Raw genomic sequence first — 21,213 nt, forward strand, 5'->3', positions numbered from 1 at the left:
AGAGTTAAAATTATATGAAGGTATCCAAGGATTTCATAATAAAATTAAATATATTTATAAAAATAAACAAGAGAAATCAATTGCCTTCACACACACACACACAACATGAAAGACCCCCATTTACAATAGAAACAAAAGAAATAAAACGTTGAGAAATAAATTTTCTTCAGTTTTGTTTATTCATTTGTTTTTTTTAAGATTCCACATATAAGTGATAATATTATAAATATAAATATAATATAATATTCCATTGTGTATATATACCACATCTTCTTTATCCATTCATCTGTTGATTGACACTTAGATTGCTTTCACATCGTGGCTATTATAAATAATGCTGCTATGAACATTGGTGTGCATGTATATTTTTGAATTAGTGTTTTCATTTTCTCTGGACACATACCCAGGAATGGAATTCCTAGATCATATGGCAGTTCTATTTTTATTTTTTTGAGGAACCTCCATACTGTTTTTCATAGTGGCTGCACCAATGCACATTCCCACCAACAGTGTATGAGGGTTCCCCTTTCTCCACATCCTCTCTAACATTTGTTATTTACAGACTTTTTGATGATAGCCATTCTGACAGGTGTGAGGTGATATTTCATTGTGGTTTTGATTTGCACTTCTCTAATGATTAGAGATGTTGAACATATTTTCATGTGCCTGTTGGCTATCTGTATGTCTTCTTTGGAAAAATGTCTATTCTGGTCTTCTGCTCATTTTTTAATCAGGTTGTTTGTTTGTTTGTTGATATTGAGTTGTATGAGCTGTTTATATATTTTGGGTATTAACCCATTATCAGTCATATCATTTGCAAATGCTTTCTCTCATTCAGTAGGTTTTCTTTTCGTTTTGTTGAGAAATAAATTTAAGAGAAAATTACAAGATCAATAGGAAGAAAACTTTAAATATTGTTGACTGAATCAAGATATGGAGAGGAAGGCATATCAATTTTCTCGACATGTTAGTCTAGGTGTTTAATATAATGCCAATAAAAATTAACATAGAATTTCATTTTCAGATTGGATAAACAGCTTCTAAAGTTTATGTAAAAAGTAAACAAGCATTGGTAGTCAGGAAAATTCAGAAAAAAATAACAAAGAAGACACAGGCCTTTTGGGTTTTAAAACATATTACAAGCTATAATGAATAAAATATTGTAGTATGAACAGGCTAGAAAAATCCAAGAGTAGGCACAAATATTTAAGAATTTGATAAAAATGGCATTTCAAGTCAGTGGAGAAAAGATAGATCATTCAGTAAATGGTACTGGGACATCTGGGTAGACTTCTAAAAAAAATTAAGTGTAATCCACACCTCACAGTTTACAACTGAATAGTTTCTAGGTGGTTCAAAAATTTTAAAAGGAAAAAGATAAAACCATAAAATTCCTAGAAGAAACCACATGAGAATTTTCCTTTATAGTCTTGGCACAAGGGAGGCCTTTCTTGAAATCACAGGAAACATAAAGGATTAGTAAATTTACTTAAAAATTTAAAATTTCTGTGTAACTAAAATGAACATAAACTAGAGTGGAAAAATTCCAAATTACCACAACGGGCTAATTTCCCTAATATAAAATGATCATGCAAATCAGTGTAAAGACCGTCACAAAAGGAAAAAGGGAAAGGGTATGAACACAAACTTCACAGAAAGAAAATGTACATGAATATTAATTTATTCAATTTTGTTCATATTTAAAGAAATGCTAATTAATACTACAATAATATACCATTTTTCTTCTTTTGGCAAAGATCAAAAAGTTTGTTGAAGATTGGGGGTGGTATCACTTTCAGATATTATTAGAGAGCTGCAAATTTTCATAACTATTAATACTTTTGAGGGCAATTTAGTAGTCTATATACATAAGTGCATATATTCTTTGACTCAGAAATTCTACATCTAGGAATTTACCCTAGAGATATACTCATACATGGGTAAGATGATGTATGTATGAAACTATTTAATTTAGTACGGTTTATAAATAGAAAATAATTGGAAAAAATGTAATTGTTCATCCATAGAGGACTGCCTAAAAAAAAAAAAAATCTACATGATGAAATATTATACAACTGTCAAAAATAAAGAGGTAAATCTATGTCTATGGCTATGGGAAAAACTCCAAGATATATTGTTAAATTAAATAAGCAAAATGGAGAGCTTATGCATAATATTCTACTATTTGTGTAAAATAATGGAGATAAATTATAAATAAATATTTGCCTCTATATGTATAAAATATTTCTGAAAACCTACAGAAGAAATCAAAAGTTTTGGCTGTTTCTAGGGGATGAAATTAGATGACGGGGGGTAGGAGTAGGATGGAAATTTTTATTAAATAGTTCTTAAATTTGAAAATGTTTAAATAGACGGGGAGGGGGGAGGAGAGGGAGAGAGGGAGACTAGTACATATCCAGGATCCCTTATCCACAGTTCCAAAATCTATAAAATTCTGAAAACTTTTTTCCCCCATGAATTTGGCACTAAAACTCATCTGAGGCAAATCTCGAAGTGAACTGAACTCGGATTTTTTTTTTAATAGTCTTAAAAAATCTGAATTCTGAAACACAGTTACTCCCAAAGGTTTATGTGTAACGAACACCATATACTCGCCTACATTTATAAGTATTCATTTTGCCATATTTGCACTCTCTCTCACATACTCTCTGGCTGACGTATTTGATAGCAAATTATAGACATCATGATATACCACCCTTGAACACTTCAGTTCCCATCTCTAAAAAATAAGGACATTTTCCGGGACTTCCCTGTGGTCCAATGGTTAAGACTCTGTGCTCTCAATGCAGGGGGCACAGGTTGAATCCCTGGTTGGGGAAATAAGACCCCACATTCCACACAGTGCAGCCAAAAAAAAATCTTAAAAATAAGGATATTTTCCTACAGAACTGCAATACCATTGTCAAGCTCAACAGAAGAGAAAAGTCAAAGGGAGATGTTTCAATGTATTCCCTTTTGTACTTTTTGTATTTTGAATCTGTGGCTCTATAACTTATTCCATAGATAACACAATTTTAAATTAGAAACAAATTGGATGGGACCTTTAATACATAAAATTGACCAGAAAGCTTGGGATCTGTCAAGCCATCATTAAAGGACAGGAAAGGATTCACAAGTACCCAATTAATAATAGAGATTGAGAGAAAAATCATTTCACTTTAATGTCCAACTAATTTGGGGCTGGTGTGCGTAGAGCTTTCATCAAGTCAGTACTGACAGAAGCATGGTAGGCACAGAAAGCCAACCCAAATCCAACACAAATGTCTATTGCTTTGAAGTAAGATTTTGTTCTCTCTGTCATAGAGAGTCCAATGTAATCAACTTGCCATTAGGTGACTGGCTGTTCCCACTGGGATATTACACCATATCTAGGGTTTCGGATTTGTTGTGGTTCAACAGTGGTGCTGTCTTGATTAGCTTTAATGAAAGAAAGCCTTTTTTTCTTTTTTTGAGAGTATGCACACCCTTTATCATGGTAGTCATGGTCACCATGTTCAAAAGTTCCTTGATCAAACACTGAGCTGAAAAAACAGTTGCTGACATCCATAGGGCAGATCAGCGTACCCACTTGCTTACTGAAACCTCTTACATGGTGGGTTAATGAAGATTTGTATGGGACACAAATAGTTTTACACTTGAATCTCACCACATACCAGCTAGTTCCCTCAATCTCTGTGTTACCAATCCTCCAAAACATTTCCTCCTCCTTCCTCTCCTCCTTCTTCCTTTCTTGAACTTACGACATAACACACAGTAGAGTTAGTATCCCAATATGCCTGTTTCCAGATTCAGGTGACCCTCGATCTTTTTAGTAAGCCATGTAGTCAGCATTTCTTCTTGTCTCTGAGCTAATGGCATTTTAAATATTTTGAGTAGAAAGTCCCAATTCTAAGTTAAAAATAATCCCTTCTGTACCAAGACACTCATCAAGCTACTGCTATAGGGGAATCTTCCTCCAAACAGACAAGTGGGAGCCAGTCTTTCTCTGGACCACAAGGAAGTCCAATGTGCTGTCCACTTGACCCTAGAGTCTAACTGGCCTGAGTCCTATAGTTGACCTACTTAACAAGCACACATAAGCCAGTTAAAGAGCCTAATTAACTGTTAGTGAGACATTTGAGAGCATGAAAACTGTGTTTACTTGTCACAGATAGGCATCAAAAATGGAAGAGAATAACACATTTAAAGCCCAAGAGAAGTTGAGCATTTACTCCCATTTTATAGTTTTTAGGAAAGTTGTACTGAGGGCTTTGCAAGTGAGGTATGCTGGAGAAAGTGATCAGGATTGGGGGCAAGTTTTCTTCATGCTGGTGCTCTTAATACACAGTTACTGGATATTTGGAAGAAGCTAAAGTAAAGGATGAAGCTTGAGCTTATTTAATGACCTCAGATGGCTAGGTTGTGTAAAACAACTAAAGAAATTTACACAGCTACAGTTTTGGAGTTAAAATGCATCATGGGGGCTTCCCTGGTGGCGCAGTGGTTGAGGGTCTGCCTGCAGATGCAGGGGAGACGGGCTCGTGCCCCGGTCTGGGAAGATCCCACATGCCGCGGAACGGCTGGGCCCATGAGCCATGGCCGCTGAGCCTGCGCGTCCGGAGCCTATGCTCCGCAACGGGAGAGGCCACAACAATGAGAGGCCCGCATACCGCAAAAAAAAAAAAAAAAAAAAAGCATCATGGAACCTCCATTAACATACAAGATGCTTTTTTATTACTGTGATAAAATAAATAAACAACGAGGTTCCATTAAAACAAAGCAAAACATAATCTATGAATTACCACCATTCTTTTTGGCATAATAAAATTAATGAATGACAAACAGTACTTATAATTATGCTCTTTGGTACTAATAAAGGTAATTTAATAGGTTTTGGACTGATTTTATATTACTACTAAGAATCCAGACAACTTTGTAGCAAACAAACAAACATATAAAACCAAAACCAAACCAAACAAACAAAAAAAAGGAAGGAAGGAGGGAAGAAAAGTAGGAAGGAAAGAAGACCTCTATCAATATGTAAGGGCCTGGTCAAATAAATTGCCAGGCATGTACTTGATGTACTATTATTATGCAGCCACTAAATGAGTTAGACCTGCCTGACTGATAAAGATGTCTGGGATACATGACGTGAAAACGTTAAAATAAGTGATGGGGGAAAAGCTAAATGTAAAATAGCTCAATGCCTGTCTATCCATCTATCTATCTAACGTGTGTGAGAGAGAGACAGAGATGAGAATTATACATGCAAATTCCAAGCTAACGGTGACAGCGGTTATCTCAGGGAACTGAGGCTTAGGAGGGACAGGATGGGATTTCACCTTTTACTTTATTAATTTTGGCATTGTCTGAGCCTTTTAAAAAGTCATAGGTAATGTATTAATTTTTTAAATGTGTTAAAAATAAGCATTTTCAATAATTAACGTTTTGTGCTTCATCTGTATTTTCAGTTTAAAACCTATCTGAGGTCCACACACGTAACGAATTCTGATTATGTGATTCACAGTTGAAATCGAACCGGACGCCCAGGAAATTGGCGGCTGGTTCCAGGTGAGGCACGCGTAGGAGGTAGGAAACGAGACACTGAATCCTAGACCGGCCGGAAGTGCCCGTGCGCGGTGGGCCCCGCGGCGGGCTGGCGTCTTTCCCGCAGGGCCATTGTTCCCGGCGCGGTCCTCCCAGCGTCGGGGCGGGAGCCCCCAACCTCCTCACCTTTTCCAGGTCCGGTGAGTCGGCCCGGGAACCGGGGTTGGGTGGGTGTGGCTGAGAAAGGGGTGTGGAAAGTGAGCTTCGGCCCCGGGCCACTGGGTCGTGCCCCGCGATCCTGGAGCCGATCCGTCACCCGGGCTGGGGGGACGTTACGCGGGAGAGGTCTCGGGGAGGTTCACTGCGGTGAATAACGGCAGCAGGATTAGGACTCAGGGCAGGAAACGCCTGGAGTCTGGGGAAATATCCTCGGGGACAAGGAAGTTAAGGACAAATTTGTAAAGACTTTTTGCAGCCTTCCTCTTGGAGAGCCAGTGTCTATACACTCTCACTCTTTGGTTCTAAAAGCAGATGAAGGGGCGTTGAATGACTGCTTGTCAAGTGCAGAATGTGACATTTTCCGATTCCCTTTCCCTTAGTTCATTGATTCTCAAACCTTGGAGTGCGTACAAATCCCTGGGGAGCCTAGAAATTAAAAGTACATAATCAGGGCTCCCTGCTCTTCCCCTCCCACCCCTAAGCCCCGGATTCCGATTCCCTAGCTGTCTGCCACAGGGCCTGTCAAGCTGGAATTCAGCTTCTGGTCTGCACTCCTGACATTTTGGAGACACTCAGACCTCCTGGGTCTCAGGCACTGCCTGGATATGAGCACACTTTTCTCTTGGGCTTCTGTGGATTCTTAGAACTGTCCGCACAAAGAATTTGACCTTAAGAAACTTACTTAACTTCCCCTGGCTCCCATTTCTTATCTAGTGAAATAGTGATTGTAATCAAACCTCAGAGGGTAATTGTGAGGATTAAATGTGGTCTTGTATCTGAAAGCATGTTGTAGACTGTTGTACAGTGTTGGCTGTTACTCTTAGGAAGCAGCAGAGCAGTGTGGAAAGCTTACAGGACTTGCAGTCGACCTAAGCTTTCCTTTCTGTAAATTTAGTAAAAATGAAACCAGCCTTAATGGTTGTTTTGAAGATTAATTTAAAAAACTCAAGTAAAGATTTCAATAAAAGTTGGTTCATTTAGTCAAAGACAAGAACAACAGGGACTTCCCTGGTGGTACAGCGGGTAAGACGCTGCGCTCCCAGTGCCAGGGGCCCGGGTTCTATCCCTGGTCAGGGAACTAGATCCCGCCCCCCCTAACTAAATGATCCCCCGTGCCGCAAATAAGACCTGGCGCAGCCAAATAAATAAATTTTTAAAAATTATTTTTAAAGGCAAGAGCAATATTTCCATTTATTCTTTCTCTAATTTGATTTTTATACAGTGAGTCTGAACTTTTTAACCATTCTGAGTGATCTGTATGGCCCTTAATTCCTCCATGAACTCTGTATGGTATTATTGCTATTTCTTTTTCACATTAAAAAAGTGAGATTGAAACAAGATAAGAAATTGGCACAAGGTCAAACAATTAGTAAAAGTTAGAACTGGAATAAAACCTAGGTCTGGGTAACTTGAAAACCTATGCTTTTTGTACATTATGACCTTATATTTTCCACTATTCTCATCTTTGGTTACCAAGTCACTTTACTTTCAGTGAAGAGCTTTAGGTGTATGACAGTTGCTTATATTATCAGTTTTTTGTCATTAACTATTGCCATTTTTCTACCTAAACAGTGATTTTTACTGCTTAGGAGGGAACTTCCAAAGGTGTTTCTAAAACATAGCTCCAGCTAGAGGGTGCCTTTTAAGCTGTTCGAGATCAAAATGAATACAGACTCCAAGGAGGTTATATCCCTGGATGTTCAAGCTCGTGATGTTTGGGAAGAACTGACAGTGAAAGCAGAGGCAGAAAGTCACCTCCAAATGCAGGAATCCGGACTGAAACGCAATAATCCACTGGCAAGGGAGATCTTCCGAAGGCGCTTTCGACAGCTCTGCTACCAGGAGACCCCTGGACCAAGGGAGGCTCTCACCCGACTCCGGGATCTTTGCTACCAGTGGTTGAGCCCGCATGTGAGCACGAAGGAGCAGATTCTGGACCTGCTGGTGCTGGAGCAGTTCCTGTGTATCCTGCCCAAGGAGGTGCAAGGCTGGGTGCAGGAGCACTGTCCAGAGAGTGGGGAAGAGGCAGTGATTCTGCTGGAGGATCTGGAGAGAGAGCTCGATGAACCACAACATGAGGTAGGAAGGGAGATTCGCCAGGGAAAGAGTATATGTAGGGTCACTGAGGACCTTTGTGTCCTCTGCTTTGTATCCTCTTGACTTTGCTGATTAAATGAGACTCAGCTTTCTGCTTCTCTCTGGGAAATGTTTCTTTAGACAATTAATTTCTTCAGAAGTCACATCTTGTCTCTTTATTTCTAGATGGTAGCCTACAGACACCGACGAGAAGTCCTCTCTAAAGAGACAGTGTCTCTAGGAGAGCAGATGTCACTGGGCCTTCAGTCCCAGCCTAAGGAGCCCCAGCTCACATGTGACCCTGCTCAGGAGCCCCACCGTATCGGAAAGACAGGTGAGGGACAGGATTTATCTGGTGTTGAACATATCCCACCTGGTCAAGTACAAACCAACAAAAAAACAGAGCTGGGAAACCAGGGGGTCAGAAGACGCTTTACCAGCAATGTTCAGTGCTTCCGAGTGCCTAGTGTGCTTGTCTTTGTCCCGATCCTCTGCATGCAGTCTTCCCCTGGGTACCATCCTGGAAGCTCTCTTGTCTGCTGGCACATGGTACATTCGGAAGACTTTTAGGAATCACTGTGGAGCACAACTTTAGAGAATGGGCTTCAAGGTTTGACAGACAGGTTCATATCATGGCTTTGCCTCTTGGAAGCTGCTTGTACCTGGGCAGGTTACTTAACCGATTGATCAAGGTTTCTTCATCTGCAAAATGGGGTTAATAATAGTATTGTCTTAGTCTGCTCAGGCTGCTGTAACAGAATATCACAGACTGGGTGGCTTAAACAACAGAAGTTTTTTTTCTCATAGTTCTGGAGGCTAGAAATTGAAGATCAGAGTGCCATCAGAGTTGGTTTCTGGTGAGACCTGTCTTCCTGGATTGTAGAGAGCGGCCTTCTTGCTGTGTCCTCACATGGGCATTCCTCTCTGCATGTGCCTGTGGAGAGAGAGAGAGAGAGAGACAGAGTCAGAGAGCGCTCTGGTAGTTCTTCCTCTTCTTCTAAGAACATCAGTCCTATTGGATTATGGCCCCACCTTTAATTACCTTAATTATCTCCCTAAAGACCTTATCTCCAAAAACAGGGCTTCAGGGCTTCCCTGGTGGTGCAGTGGTTAAGAATCCGCCTGCCAGTGCAGGAGACACGGGTTCGAGCCCTGGTCTGGGAAGATCCCACATGCCGCGGAGCAACTACCCGTGTGCCACAACTACTGAGCCTGCACTCTAGAGCCCGCGAGCCACAACTACTGAGCCCACGCTCCTAGAGCCCGTGCTCCGCAACAAGAGAAGCCACCGCAATGAGAAGCCCGCGCACCGCAACGAAGAGTAGCCCCCGCTTGCCGCAACTAGAGAAACCCGGGTGCAGCATCGAACACCCAATGCAACCAAAATTAAACAAATAAATAAACAAAAACAGGGCTTCAACATACGAATTCGCAGTGGGGATAACACAGTTCAGTCTATAACAAAAATGTACCTCAGAAGGTTGTTGTGAGCGTTGAATACAAACAATTTGTGAAAAACACTTGGCACGCATTATGCTTAATATATAGTAACTGTTCTTATCAGAAACTACCAGTGCCACCCTTGTCAATTTGGGTTTACATTTGCAGTCAGAAGATATGAGATATGCTTAGTAGGTGGCAAACTGGATGAGAAAATCCAGTGGAATAGACTTTGCCATTTCCTTGTATGCAATCTCCTTAGTGGTGTCAGTACTGGGCACCAGTGGGTATAGTAGTGGGCACTTGGGGCTGAGTCAGCTGCCTTCCCATTCTAGCTCTCCCTGCAGAATTTGGCTCCAAATTCTGTCTAATTTCCCACACATAACATCACAGCCTCTTTCTGACTTCTTGTTACCCTTCTGGTAACCCATCTACAGCAGAGGTTTCCTGTTTTCATTTTCACATTACTCCATATGTATCCAAGTCACAGCTTTTCTTGCTGCTCTGCCTCCTGCTTCTATTCATTTCATTTATCCTACCAATCATACAGTTATCTTGGATTTTGGAACACATCTCTTGATTTAAATTAAAATTATATTTGATGAGTAAATTCTGTGCACACTGCAGACCTTCCTCTGACTCCCATGACTTCATCTTATTAAAATTCTTTCTGGTTTCATTTTCCCCCTTTATGAGCATCTTTCCAGTCAGTTTCTTTGCTACTTTCTTCCTCCTCTCCCCATGAACTTGGATTTTTCATTTTCCATTTATTTTCTCCTTTCTTCTACTTTCCAAACTGCACCTAGAACCCTGCTGAGAACCCTTCCTCCAGGGTACATCTGAGTAAGTCTGTTCCCCCATCCATCCATCTAGTCATTCATTCATTCAACAAATATTTATTAAGCATCTACAGTGGCTACAGGAGAGTATCCAGAGGGCATCTACAGATCAGAGAATTCTCCCTATAGGACTATCAATGCAGGTGTGTGTTATACATTTAGGACAAGCTTATTTTGTAAAGCAACATAGTGTTTGGGATTAAAAGGACCAAATCGAAGTTCCAGCTGTTTGGTTTTTTAGCCAAGCAACATTTAAAGTTACTTTATATCACCGAGTTTGAATTTCGTTTAGAATTCTTAGTGATAGTAAAAGAAAATACAAATAATGCATAAGTTTACATAGTAAAAAGTAAAAGTTCTCCTCTAAGTCCAACTCCCCAGGAGTAACCACTCTCGTCAAATTGCTGTACATTTTCCAGACTTTTTTCTAAATATAGAGTCTGTCTAGGTATATGTCTGTCTGCCTTTTATTTTTTTCCTAGTTCTTTTTTTTTTCCTAGTTCTTTAAAGAAGTGGGATAATAGCATCAGGGGGTTTGTGGTGAATTAGTTTGATAATGTATGTGAAAGTGCTTTGTAAGTCATGGAAGGCTGTATAAATGATAATTATTAAAAGGTGAGAAATGTCTTCGTTTTTATATTCTACCCAGTTCCTTTGCGCATTTCAGATATAAATGTGAAGTTTGGGCAGCAGTACTGATCTCACTTGTGGCCCATTTCTTCTCTGCAGGCACATTTCTGTTTTGCAAACCTGTTGTCATCTCCCAGCTAAAAGGAGGAGAAGAACCATGGTCTCACCCCACAGGAGTCCTAAGAGGTACCTATCCAGGTGTGTGAGGGACAGTGCAGTTAGATATGGGAGAAAAAGCCAGATGTTGGTTAAAGGAGGGGGTTGGGGGCAATTTTCCTTGGGCTTTTCTGGGTTGCAAGGTGGGAATCACACCTTGGGAACCCTAAGAATTCCACAGCAGCTGCTCTCTAGTGTTTAGACAGTTTGGGTCTGTTTGTCTCCATTCTCACCTTCAACTCTTCCAAGCAGAGAGGGTCTAATTGGGTTGGTTGGACACTGTCCAACATGAACCAGTCCTACAGGCAGCCTTTGCCTCAGTGCTGGTCCCTGGGCCAGTCAATTGAGGCCATAGTAGTAGCACTGATTTCAGTCCTTTCTCTTTTATTCATTCAGCAAATATTTATTGATCAGCCACTATGTGCCAAGCTTGCTTCTCAGGGAATAAACCAGAAAGATCCTGTTTCCGCGGAGATGAGATTGTAGCAAGGGGGAGACAGACAATAAGCATATAAATAAGGAGATGATATGTTAGGAGGTGGTGTTATGGAATGAAGCACAAATAGAACTGCCTAAGGGGGTTATGACTGCTATGGATGGGGCACACAGATTGTAGTTTTAAATAGAAGAATTAGGGTGAGAATTGAGCAAAGACTTGAAGGAAGTGAGAGAGTGAGGGTTGCTGTTATCTGAGGTCCGAGCTTTCCAGAAAGAGAGAGGCGCTAGAGCAAAGGCTTTGTGCTGGGGATGCACCTGGGATGGTTATGGATTAGAAACATAAAGTACTGCCTGAAGCACCTAGAATAGGAGAAGCTCAGCACTTGTTCCATAAATGACTGACTGAATGAATGTATACATAAGGTCAGTTTCCTTGGAAAGGGTCACTTGGAGGCTCCCTGCCTCACAGAGGGGAGGGAGTTCTCAGGGAAGACTCCAAAGAAGCCACTCTGATCCTGACCCTTCTCTTCCCGTGAAGAAGTATAAAAAAAATTCTCTCCAGGCCCCATCCATGTTGGGGTGGATCAAGCTGCATTTCTCCAAAGAGGGCAAACCTCCCTCATTACCTAGAAGAAGGTGTTAACACACTGGCCCTTCTGCTTCTAACCTCCTGCCTACTCTATGACGTAGAGTGACATCAGAATAGAAGCACCTTGCATTTCTGTGCACATAGTGACCCTCCTGTCACTAGGCTCAGGGGACAAGTGACATTTACCTGGTCTTTTTTGTTTCAGATGGAATGACCAAGACTGAGAACAGAGAGTTGGTGCTAAGGAAAGACTGTCCTAAGAGAGTGGAACCACATGGGAAAATGTCTTACGGACAGACCTGGGAGATATCACAGCAGGATCCGCGACACAGAGAAGTTGGTGACTGCAAGGGTGGGGTAGAGAGGCACTGGGGAAACCCCTTAGGAACCGGACCACACAGATGTGAAGAATGTGGGAAGAGCTTTGCTCAGAGCTCAGGTCTTGTTCGACATCAAAGAGTTCACACTGGAGAAAGACCCTACGAATGTAATGAGTGTGGGAAAACCTTCAGTCGGAGTTCGGGTCTTTTTAATCACCGAGGAATCCACAATATTCAGAAACGGTACCACTGTAAGGAGTGTGGGAAGGCCTTCAGTCAGAGTGCCGGTCTCATCCAGCATCAGAGAATCCACAAGGGAGAAAAGCCCTATCAGTGCAGCCAGTGCAACAAGAGCTACGGTCGGCGTTCATTTCTCATCGAGCATCAGAGAAGCCACACAGGGGAGCGACCTCACCATTGCAACAAATGTGGGAAAAGCTTTAATCGCCACTGCAACCTCATCCGCCATCAGAAGATCCACGTGGTGGCAGAGCTGGTCTAATCCAAGCTGTGTGCAAGTTTTCCAGATCACTGGCCAAGTCGTGCGGGGTAGGTTGAGACTAGAAAACGCCTTTCTTCCTGTCTCCACTAAGTGTATTTTGGTCTGGGGACATTCAAAGAGGGAGGTTTGGGTTTTTGAAGCTGCTACTTTCCCTTTGGTTCCTTTGCACTTTCCTGTTCTTACTACCCCCATCTCTCTTATTTATTCTTTTTGAGATGGCTGCTAAACTTTTCTAATAATGTAATAAATGGCACTGCTATAGCCAACATGCCAGAAAGATCTGTATCTGTGTTTAACCCCTAAAGATCCCGTAGAGCTCTGCTGATGTTTTACAGTAAATGGGTCTTTGGTGTCCCCCGTTCCCCAGTACCTGCATAGTAAATACCTTTTGTGCCTACTGCTTCCCTCTGACACCTGCGTGATGCTCCCCTGGGATAGTGACCAGCACTGGCTGGGTTCCACTTACTTAACCACAGTTGGTCCTCACAACAACCACACAGGGAAATGAGTATTATCATTATCCTGTTTTACAGATGAGGAATTGAAGATTCACAAAACCCAAGCCTCAGCACCAAGGCTTAAACCCTGGACTTTTATTTTTAGTAACTTTAAATTATGGAATAATTTTAGACTTATAACAAAGTTGCAAAGATAGAGTGCTTATATACCGTTCACCCAGCTTCCTCTAGTGTTAACATCTCACATCGGGTCTTCTTAGTTAAACCCTTGGCTTTTGACTCCAAATTCCAATCTGTTTACAGTGTCATGCTTCATACTGGTATTCTCAGATTCCCTCATTTGAGCTTAGTCACCTGAAATTCCCTTAGTGCTTTCCCGTCACATCTTCAGCGTTACAAAAAGTCATCGGTATTCTGAGTACAAGACATCGGAGCATTGGGTCATCATCCATAAGATGCTTTAAAAACTACCATATTAAATGTCCTGAGTTTTTCCCTTCTGTCGCTTTGCTTAGGTCTGGAGTTGTCTGCTGATGTTCTGATCTAATCTCATGTCCATTGTTTTTTTCACACTTAGGATCCTGGTGAATGCTCTCATTCAGTGTTCTACATACCTTCCCATATAACTGTATTTTCTTTGGAACTGCTATCCCTTTATCAGTCCTGACCTTTCCATCTGAAACAATAATCCAGTGAAAAGAAGGGACCTGTTGTAAGGGAGAAAATCTTCCAAATGAAATGCAAGAGTAGGAAGTTTGTGTATATCTGAAAACTATATGAAGAGGGAATAATATGAGAAGGGCATGAGAAAGATGAAATCTGTGGTGCCAGGGGCCAGGAAGACAGAGAACATGTACGTGGGATGAAGAAAGGAAGGAAAAGTTCAGACAGTGGACATCAGTCGGTAAAAGGACTGAAGATGGGCATAGGAACTTATCCAGAATGGTACAGAATGGTTATGGATGCGTCAAGATTTGACTGTGCAGGGCAAATATGCAACAAACTGTCAACATGGTAACTAGGGTGGATGGGGGATTATATGGCCCTTTCACATTCTGTGTTACTTATCTTTGAACTGTGAATGTGATGATCCTACAGAGGTGGTATGGACCCCGCTTCCCAGTTACTAGAGATGATGCCATGCACACACACAAGAATGTATGAAAAATTTATTACTCTCATCATGGAACTCTCTGGAGATAGCAGGGCAGCACCCAAGCTGGTCCAAAACTGGCTTGAGTAGCATAAGGAGAGTGAGAGTTAGTGGCCCTGGTTTTTATTGTGATTAGGGGATGGGTCCAGGAAATAGTTCTCATTGCACAAATAGATAAGGGCTTGCATAGCTTGAACTTCCTTCAGGTGCCAAGTGAGGAGGCACTGGGATTTCTTATAAACTTGCCCAGATGTGGGGCAGAAGGGAAGGGGAAGATAGAGGTTGAAAGCTGTCAGTGATCAAACATCAAAAATGGAGTCAAGCTTTTTTAAAAATTACAGTTTAAAGAGAATCAGTTCAGGAGATGCTTTTATTTACCATGTGATTCTGGTCTCTCTGTCCTTATAAACTAAGGAGTAATTACAAATTTAGCATTCAATCAATTTTTAAAAAAATGTGTGTAACCAGAAAAAACATGTGTTAAAAAACCAAAAATTCATACTTGTCCATTTGACTTCCTGAAACTCTCACTTCTGCAGAGTGGCTCACCTCCCTGTGAAGTCAGCTGAGGCTTTCTAGAAAAGGTGAGCCCCCAGAGGCAGCCTTTCCCCTCACCAGCCTCTTAAAGGGGATGTGGCTTATGGGACCAGAGGTGAAATTTCAGGGGTTCCTGATCTGTTTGGAGACATAACAACTCCTTCTTTCCTTCTCGAGAGGATCAGCTGGGACCTATGAGTAATTAAGAACATTTAGATTCAAAAGGGCATTACTATGGTAGTGATTAATTTTAATACACTGAGGACCCATAATGTCCATCATATTTTCAAAAGGGTTGGAGAACTAAATGAAGTCAAGAACCACTGCTCGAGGGGTGGTGGAATGACAAGAAATAGGTGTGGTGGAGCCTATTCAGAAAGAGCCCTGACTCACCCACTTTTGTATCATACACACACACACACACAAACACACACACACACACACACACACACACACACACACACACAGAGTCCCACATCAACCTTTTCATCTGCTCTCCTGGTTCACCAAGTTCTCTCTCCAGATCCTCCAGCACAGTCACTACCTCCTCTTCACATTCTGGATGACATCCTCACACTCGGACCAGTTGCCGGTCATCCTACCCTTGAATATTTAACAAGATGATACCCAATGCATCAGAGGCCAATGCTTTGGGGGCACTTTCAAGGTATAGAACTAATTGTTGAACAGAAAGGTATTACTATCAGATGAGCTAGATGAAGGCTGTAACCAGGAGATTCTCTGAAGCTCATATAGCAAGAAGTTAACTCAGAACTTAACCCACAATTTGGGAAATCCTAGATGTCTTCTACATTCTGTTCACCCTTAGGAAACTTTCTTTGACTCGTAGAGAAAATGCAGGTATCTGAGGCAGTGTTTCCAGGTTTGCCCAATCCCCTTGGGAGCAAGGTAGAGAAATGGAGAGAGAAGGAATATACTAGACTTCTCTTTGAGATCACATCAAAGGCTGGCTTTCATCACAGCTCATGCTGTAGCCTCTCACAGTGGCAGTACCTAACCAAGTGCTTGATGTCATTTGCCACTTTCCAACTTCCTCCACTTCTGTTATTTACTTTCCTGAATCTGTTTCCTTAGGTCTGACTGAAATTCCAGTCTTATTCATGGGACTGTGGACTACCCAAGCCAGGAGAGTCACCACTGTTACCTGTACAACAGCTGATGAATAATGTAGGTGAGGGGTACTGTTCATGAGAAACAATATAGGTGGGTAGAAATCTTACTGGATAACTGAAGCTCTGGGTAACAAAGCTTCTAGTGCTAATTTTGCTAGTAATTAGATGGGGAACTTGAGCAGTCCCTAAATTTCTCTGTGTTTCAGCAGAGAAGTGAATCTTTTAGTTTCAAGGGGGTCTTTAAAAGTGACCATGGGGAGGAGTTAATAAACTGAAATATTTTTAAGGAGTCTACAAATTAGCCATAATACCTTTAATTTTGTCTGGCAGCAGGTGACTCTTCCTCAAGAGGTAAAAGCAGTGCAAGAGTTAAAATGTGAGTGCTGGCCTCCTATACCAATATATGTATATATCTTGAGGGAATTTGAATTATTAAAAAATCATTATGCATGCAAAGCTTTATCACTGTAATACTGAAAGGGAATATATGTCTAAGGAAAATTCATAAGTAATGCTCCAAATCATGAGATAGGTGTGTATGCATAACCAGAGTCTTTGACCCAAGAACAAATAACGTGCAAAAGGACATCGACAAAGACTGTTGGACATATTTTCTCAGATTTTAGGGGTCTGGGATTTCATTTTACTCTAGTAACAAGCTAATTAACTTAGCCTGTGATTGTTTCATGGAATCTGGCATAAAATACGAGTTCCTGGGCCAGAAACAAAGGATTTTATATGATTCTAAGGAGGCCCAATGCCTTTCACATTTTGCCTTCAGAATTTCATTGTGTTTCTCCAATGCATCGATGCCCGCCCACCTCCCCACCCCCCAAATAGCCATACTATTTAAAAGTCCTTGTAATTGTTATTCTTCTCCAATTCTCAAAACCCTTAGGCGTGACAGTCCTCCTTGGGCCTTTTGTGCTCCTACATGTCTTGTTGCATGGGTCCAGGATATAAGGCCCTGATCTTTTTTTTACTTTTTTTCTTTTTTTCCCACCCCATTTCTTATAGATAGCAAGCCTAACACTTGTTATTCATAGATAGCAAGCAGCATGAGATCATCGTATTTACATCAGTTGCCCTTGCCCCCAAGTCCCAAGGAGGTGACATGATGGGCTCAGGTGGATGCTCTACACACAACATGCCTATGCTGCATCCAGGGAAGCCTGAATTTAGGAAATCCTCAGCTTTTATAACAAGCAGTAAGTAAGCCTGGTAATTGACCACTGGGATGTGTTATCTCATCTTTCAAGATTACCAGCTACATAAACAATCTTGAGGAATAGACTGGTAAAAAAATGACCAGGGTCTTGTCCTAATTCTGTTTTATTCTTTTATTCCTTTTTTTAAAACATTGTGCTCGTGACATCCTATTAAAATTTATGTATTTATTCTTCTCATAGTTTATTTTTTTGTTAATCCCCACTGGAATATAAACTCCATGAGGGCAGAAATCTTTGTTGTTTTTTTGTTACTGTTGTATCCTGAATATCTAAAACAGTGTCTGGCTCAGAAAAGTGACTCAATTAACATTATTGTTCATGTACAAGACTCCTACAGGTTAAATAATTTAAAGCTGTTAAGTCCATGTGTATATCATTTTCAACTTTACTATACAGTATATACTGACATAGTTTTTTTTGTTTTTTTGGCATGCCATGTGGGATCTTAGTTTCCTGATCAGGGATCTAACCCATGCCCCCGGCATTGGGAGCACAGAGTCTTAACCACTGGACCACCAGGGAAGTCCCTGACATTGCTTTTTTTTTGGCTGTACGCGGGCCTCTCAATGTTGTGGCCTCTCCCGTTGTGGAGCACAGGCTCCGGACGCGCAGGCTCAGCGACCATGGCTCATGGGCCCAGCCGCTCCGCGGCATATGGGATCTTCCCGGACTGGGTCACAAACCCGTGTCCCCTGCATCGGTAGGTGGACTTTCAACCACTGCGCCACCAGGGAAGCCCCTGACATTGCTTTTTAAGATGAGCATACCGGCTTACACACCCATCAGCTGTGTACAAGAGTTCAAAAATTTTCACATTCTTACTAGCAAATATTATTGAAGCTCTGCAAAATTTTGCTGAGGTATGGGTATGAAATGGCTTAAAATTTATCTTCTCTTAGTAAATAATGAGGTTAAGGATCTTTGCTTATGTTTGTTGGTCATTCCAGATTCCACATCTATGAATTGCCTGTGTATGGTTCTTGTCAATTATTCTGTTTGATTGTTGGCTTTTTTCTTGTTTATTTGTTAGTGCTCTCTGTATAGTCTGTATATTGATCCTTGTTGATCATATGGCTTGCAAATATCTTCTGTCAGTCTTCTGTTTGTAGTTTCTACTTGTTTCCAGTATCTTTTGATGTAGTTTTAAATTTTAATGATGTCAAATTTACGAAATTTTTCCTTCACATTTTGTGCAGTTTGTGTATTTTAAAAGAAATCTTGCTTTATTCAAGAGCATAAAAAAATGCTTCTAATTTTTTTCTAAAAGTGTGAAAGTTTTCCTTTTTGACTTTTAAGTCTTTAAACAACTGAAAGTAATTTTTTATTTGTCAACCAAATTTTTTTTTCCATTTATATCAAAACATTGCAGTGCTATTTATCAAATACTGTATATACACGTATACACCTACATGCCTACATCTATATTTATTTCTATAAGTAACTGTAGATATTGGGAATTGAGTTCACGCTGATACCTTCAATTCCAATCCAACACCACAGGATACATTTCGGCCTTTCTCTTCTTCATGTTTGTAACTCCTTTTCTGACATGAGGAATCTGGCTCCCAATATCTTGTGTATTTACTTAATTGATTAATCCTTCCTGTGTGTAATCAATTTCCCCATGTCGTCTTGCTCCTCTCATGGGCTCAGACCTCAGATCTTACGTTGGTGAAACTTGAATGGGGTCTGTGGAGTAGGTAGTTGTAATATATCAGTATAAATTTTCCTGCTGTAGCTTCCTTCCTTCACCCCTCTGAACACTCTTCTCACTCACTGGGGCTCCGAACTCACTCTGGGCTGGGATGCCACCTCCTCTCCCACTTCCTTTGGCCCTGCCTTTTGGATGGAATTATTCTGGAAGGAAGGTAGGATTTTGTTTAATTTAAAAGAAAATTACTATGGAAAATTTCAAACATATAAGTGTAAAGAGAATATTACAATGAACCCCCCTCTGCCTCTCACGTAACTTCAACAACTCTCATCTTTGCACCATTTTCTTTTTTCCTCTGTTTCTTTCTGAGTATTTCAAAGCAAATCTAGACCTTATATCAGTTCACCCACAAGTACAAATTTCAGTATGAATTTCTAACAAATGAGGACTTTTTTCTTAACATGAACATAGTATCATTATGGCAACTAACTTGGTAGTGATTCCTTAATGCCATTGTGATATAGTTTTCCCAGTTGTCTCAAATATGCCATTTTACAGTTGTTTTGGTCTGATTAGGGCCCAAATAAGGTTTACCGTTGCATTTGGTTGGTATATCTATTCAGTTTCTTTTCATATATGACAGCTCCCCTTTCTCCCCTGCCCTTTTGAAAGATGCCATTTATTTGTTGAAGAACCTGAATCTTCTGTTCTATAGAATATAGAATGTCCCACATTCTGGATTTGGTTGATTACTTCTTTTAAGTATCATTTAACTCATTAATTCTCAAACTCAGCTGCATACTGGAATCACCTAGGAAATATTTAAAGTCATTCATGCCTGAGTCCCACCCTCTGACATTCTGATTTAATTGATTTCAGTTTCAGCCAAGGTATCAGGATGTTTTAAAAGCTCCCCAGTGATCCTAATGTGCTGAGGTGTTTGAAAACTGCTTAACTTGCTTCTGTATCTCACCTATACAAAGGCATTAGGATCTAGAAACTAGATTCAGGTTCACTTATTTTGCCAATGCTTCATGGCAGTGCCCTGTACCTAGTGTGGCAGCTCATCAAGAGAAGAATATTTTCTAGTAGTTTTCCTTTGTAACAGCCTTGACATCTCTCATTTTCTTAAGTTTTATCTCTTTGTTATCCCTTGAACTGCAGAGGGAACAAAAACTAGGGAATAAAAACTCAGGAAGGGGGCTTCCCTTGTGGCGCAGTGGTTGAGAGTCTGCTTGCTGATGCAGGGGACACTGGTTTGAGCCCTGGTCTGGGAGGATCCCACATGCCGCGGAGCAACTGGGCCCGTGAGCCACAACTACTGAGCCTGTGCGTCTGGAGCCTGTGCTCCTCAACAAGAGGCCGCGACAGTGAGAGGCCCACACACCGCGATGAAGAGTGGCCCCCGCTCGCTGCAACTGGAGAAAGACCTCACACAGAAATGAAGACCCAACACAGCCAAAAATAAATAAATAAATAAATTTATAAAAACAAACAAACAAAATAACTCAGGAAGGTATCAGCATGGTATTCTTCCATTTAATGAACTTCTACCAAACTTGTATTCCATTGGGTAGAAAGGGGACTTACTGACATCTTGGTCCACCAAAATAACTTTGCAGTCATTTCTGGCTTAAAATCTAATCCTGCCTGGTTCAAAGGAATCTCGGGGCTTCCATTTTAGGGTAGGCCTAATTTATTATAGGCCAGGCATTGTTCTAAGCACTTTACACAAAAACTCACCTTAATGCTCACAACATCCCTTTCATCAATGCAATAATCAATAAACAATCTATAATAATAATAGAAAAGAGTTTCATTTGAGCCAAACTGAGGACTGTAACCCAAGAGACATGGATTCAAGAAGCACTTGAATTGTGTTCTGTCAGACTACAAAATGGGGGGCGGGGGCTTAGGTAGGCAAAAAACAATTTGTACACAAATTGTCAAGAATTAGGATTGGAGGGAACTTCCCTGGTGGTCCAGTGTTTAAGAATCTGCCTTCCAATGCAGGGGACAGGGGTACAATCCCTGGTCGGGGAACTAAGATCCCACATGCCACAGGGCATCTAAGCCCACGTGCTCCAAAGCCCACGTGCCACAACTAGAGAGCCTGCATGCTGCAACTACTGAGCCTGCACATGCACCACAACGAAAGATCCCACATGCCACAACTAAGACCTGACACAGCCAAATAAAATTAGGATTGAAGCTGGCAAGAAGTAAGGGTGCTTGCTAAGCAAGGGTTGGTTGGGGCCCAAAATGGGTTACATAGTTACAAGGGGAGACCTTG

At 41.1% G+C, this 21,213-nt stretch overlaps 1 protein-coding gene across 1 annotated transcript; it reads left to right on the forward strand.

Annotated features, from left to right (window-relative positions):
- Positions 1–5,647: 5,647 nt before the first annotated feature.
- Positions 5,648–16,072, forward strand: ZSCAN9 (zinc finger and SCAN domain containing 9). Its single transcript, XM_082663820.1, has 6 exons — positions 5,648–5,747; positions 7,339–7,845; positions 8,029–8,176; positions 10,851–10,949; positions 12,140–12,803; positions 16,000–16,072. Exons 2-5 carry the CDS (start codon positions 7,429–7,431, stop codon positions 12,754–12,756), a joined length of 1,281 nt encoding a protein of 426 aa, XP_082519946.1. The 5' UTR covers positions 5,648–5,747; positions 7,339–7,428; the 3' UTR covers positions 12,757–12,803; positions 16,000–16,072.
- The last annotated feature ends 5,141 nt before the right edge of the window (positions 16,073–21,213 follow it).

Source organism: Grampus griseus (genome assembly GCF_964374135.1).
Source record: "Grampus griseus genome assembly, chromosome: 10".
NCBI classification, from domain to species: Eukaryota; Metazoa; Chordata; class Mammalia; order Artiodactyla; family Delphinidae; genus Grampus; species Grampus griseus.

Coding starts and splice junctions, on each gene's coding strand:
- ZSCAN9 (XM_082663820.1), top strand. CDS start 7,429: ATGAATACAGACTCCAAGGAGGTTATATCCCTGGATGTTCAAGCTCGT. Junction 7,846..8,028: donor TCGATGAACCACAACATGAG/GTAGGAAGGGAG, acceptor CTTTATTTCTAG/ATGGTAGCCTACAGACACCG. Junction 10,950..12,139: donor CCTAAGAGGTACCTATCCAG/GTGTGTGAGGGA, acceptor TTTTTGTTTCAG/ATGGAATGACCAAGACTGAG.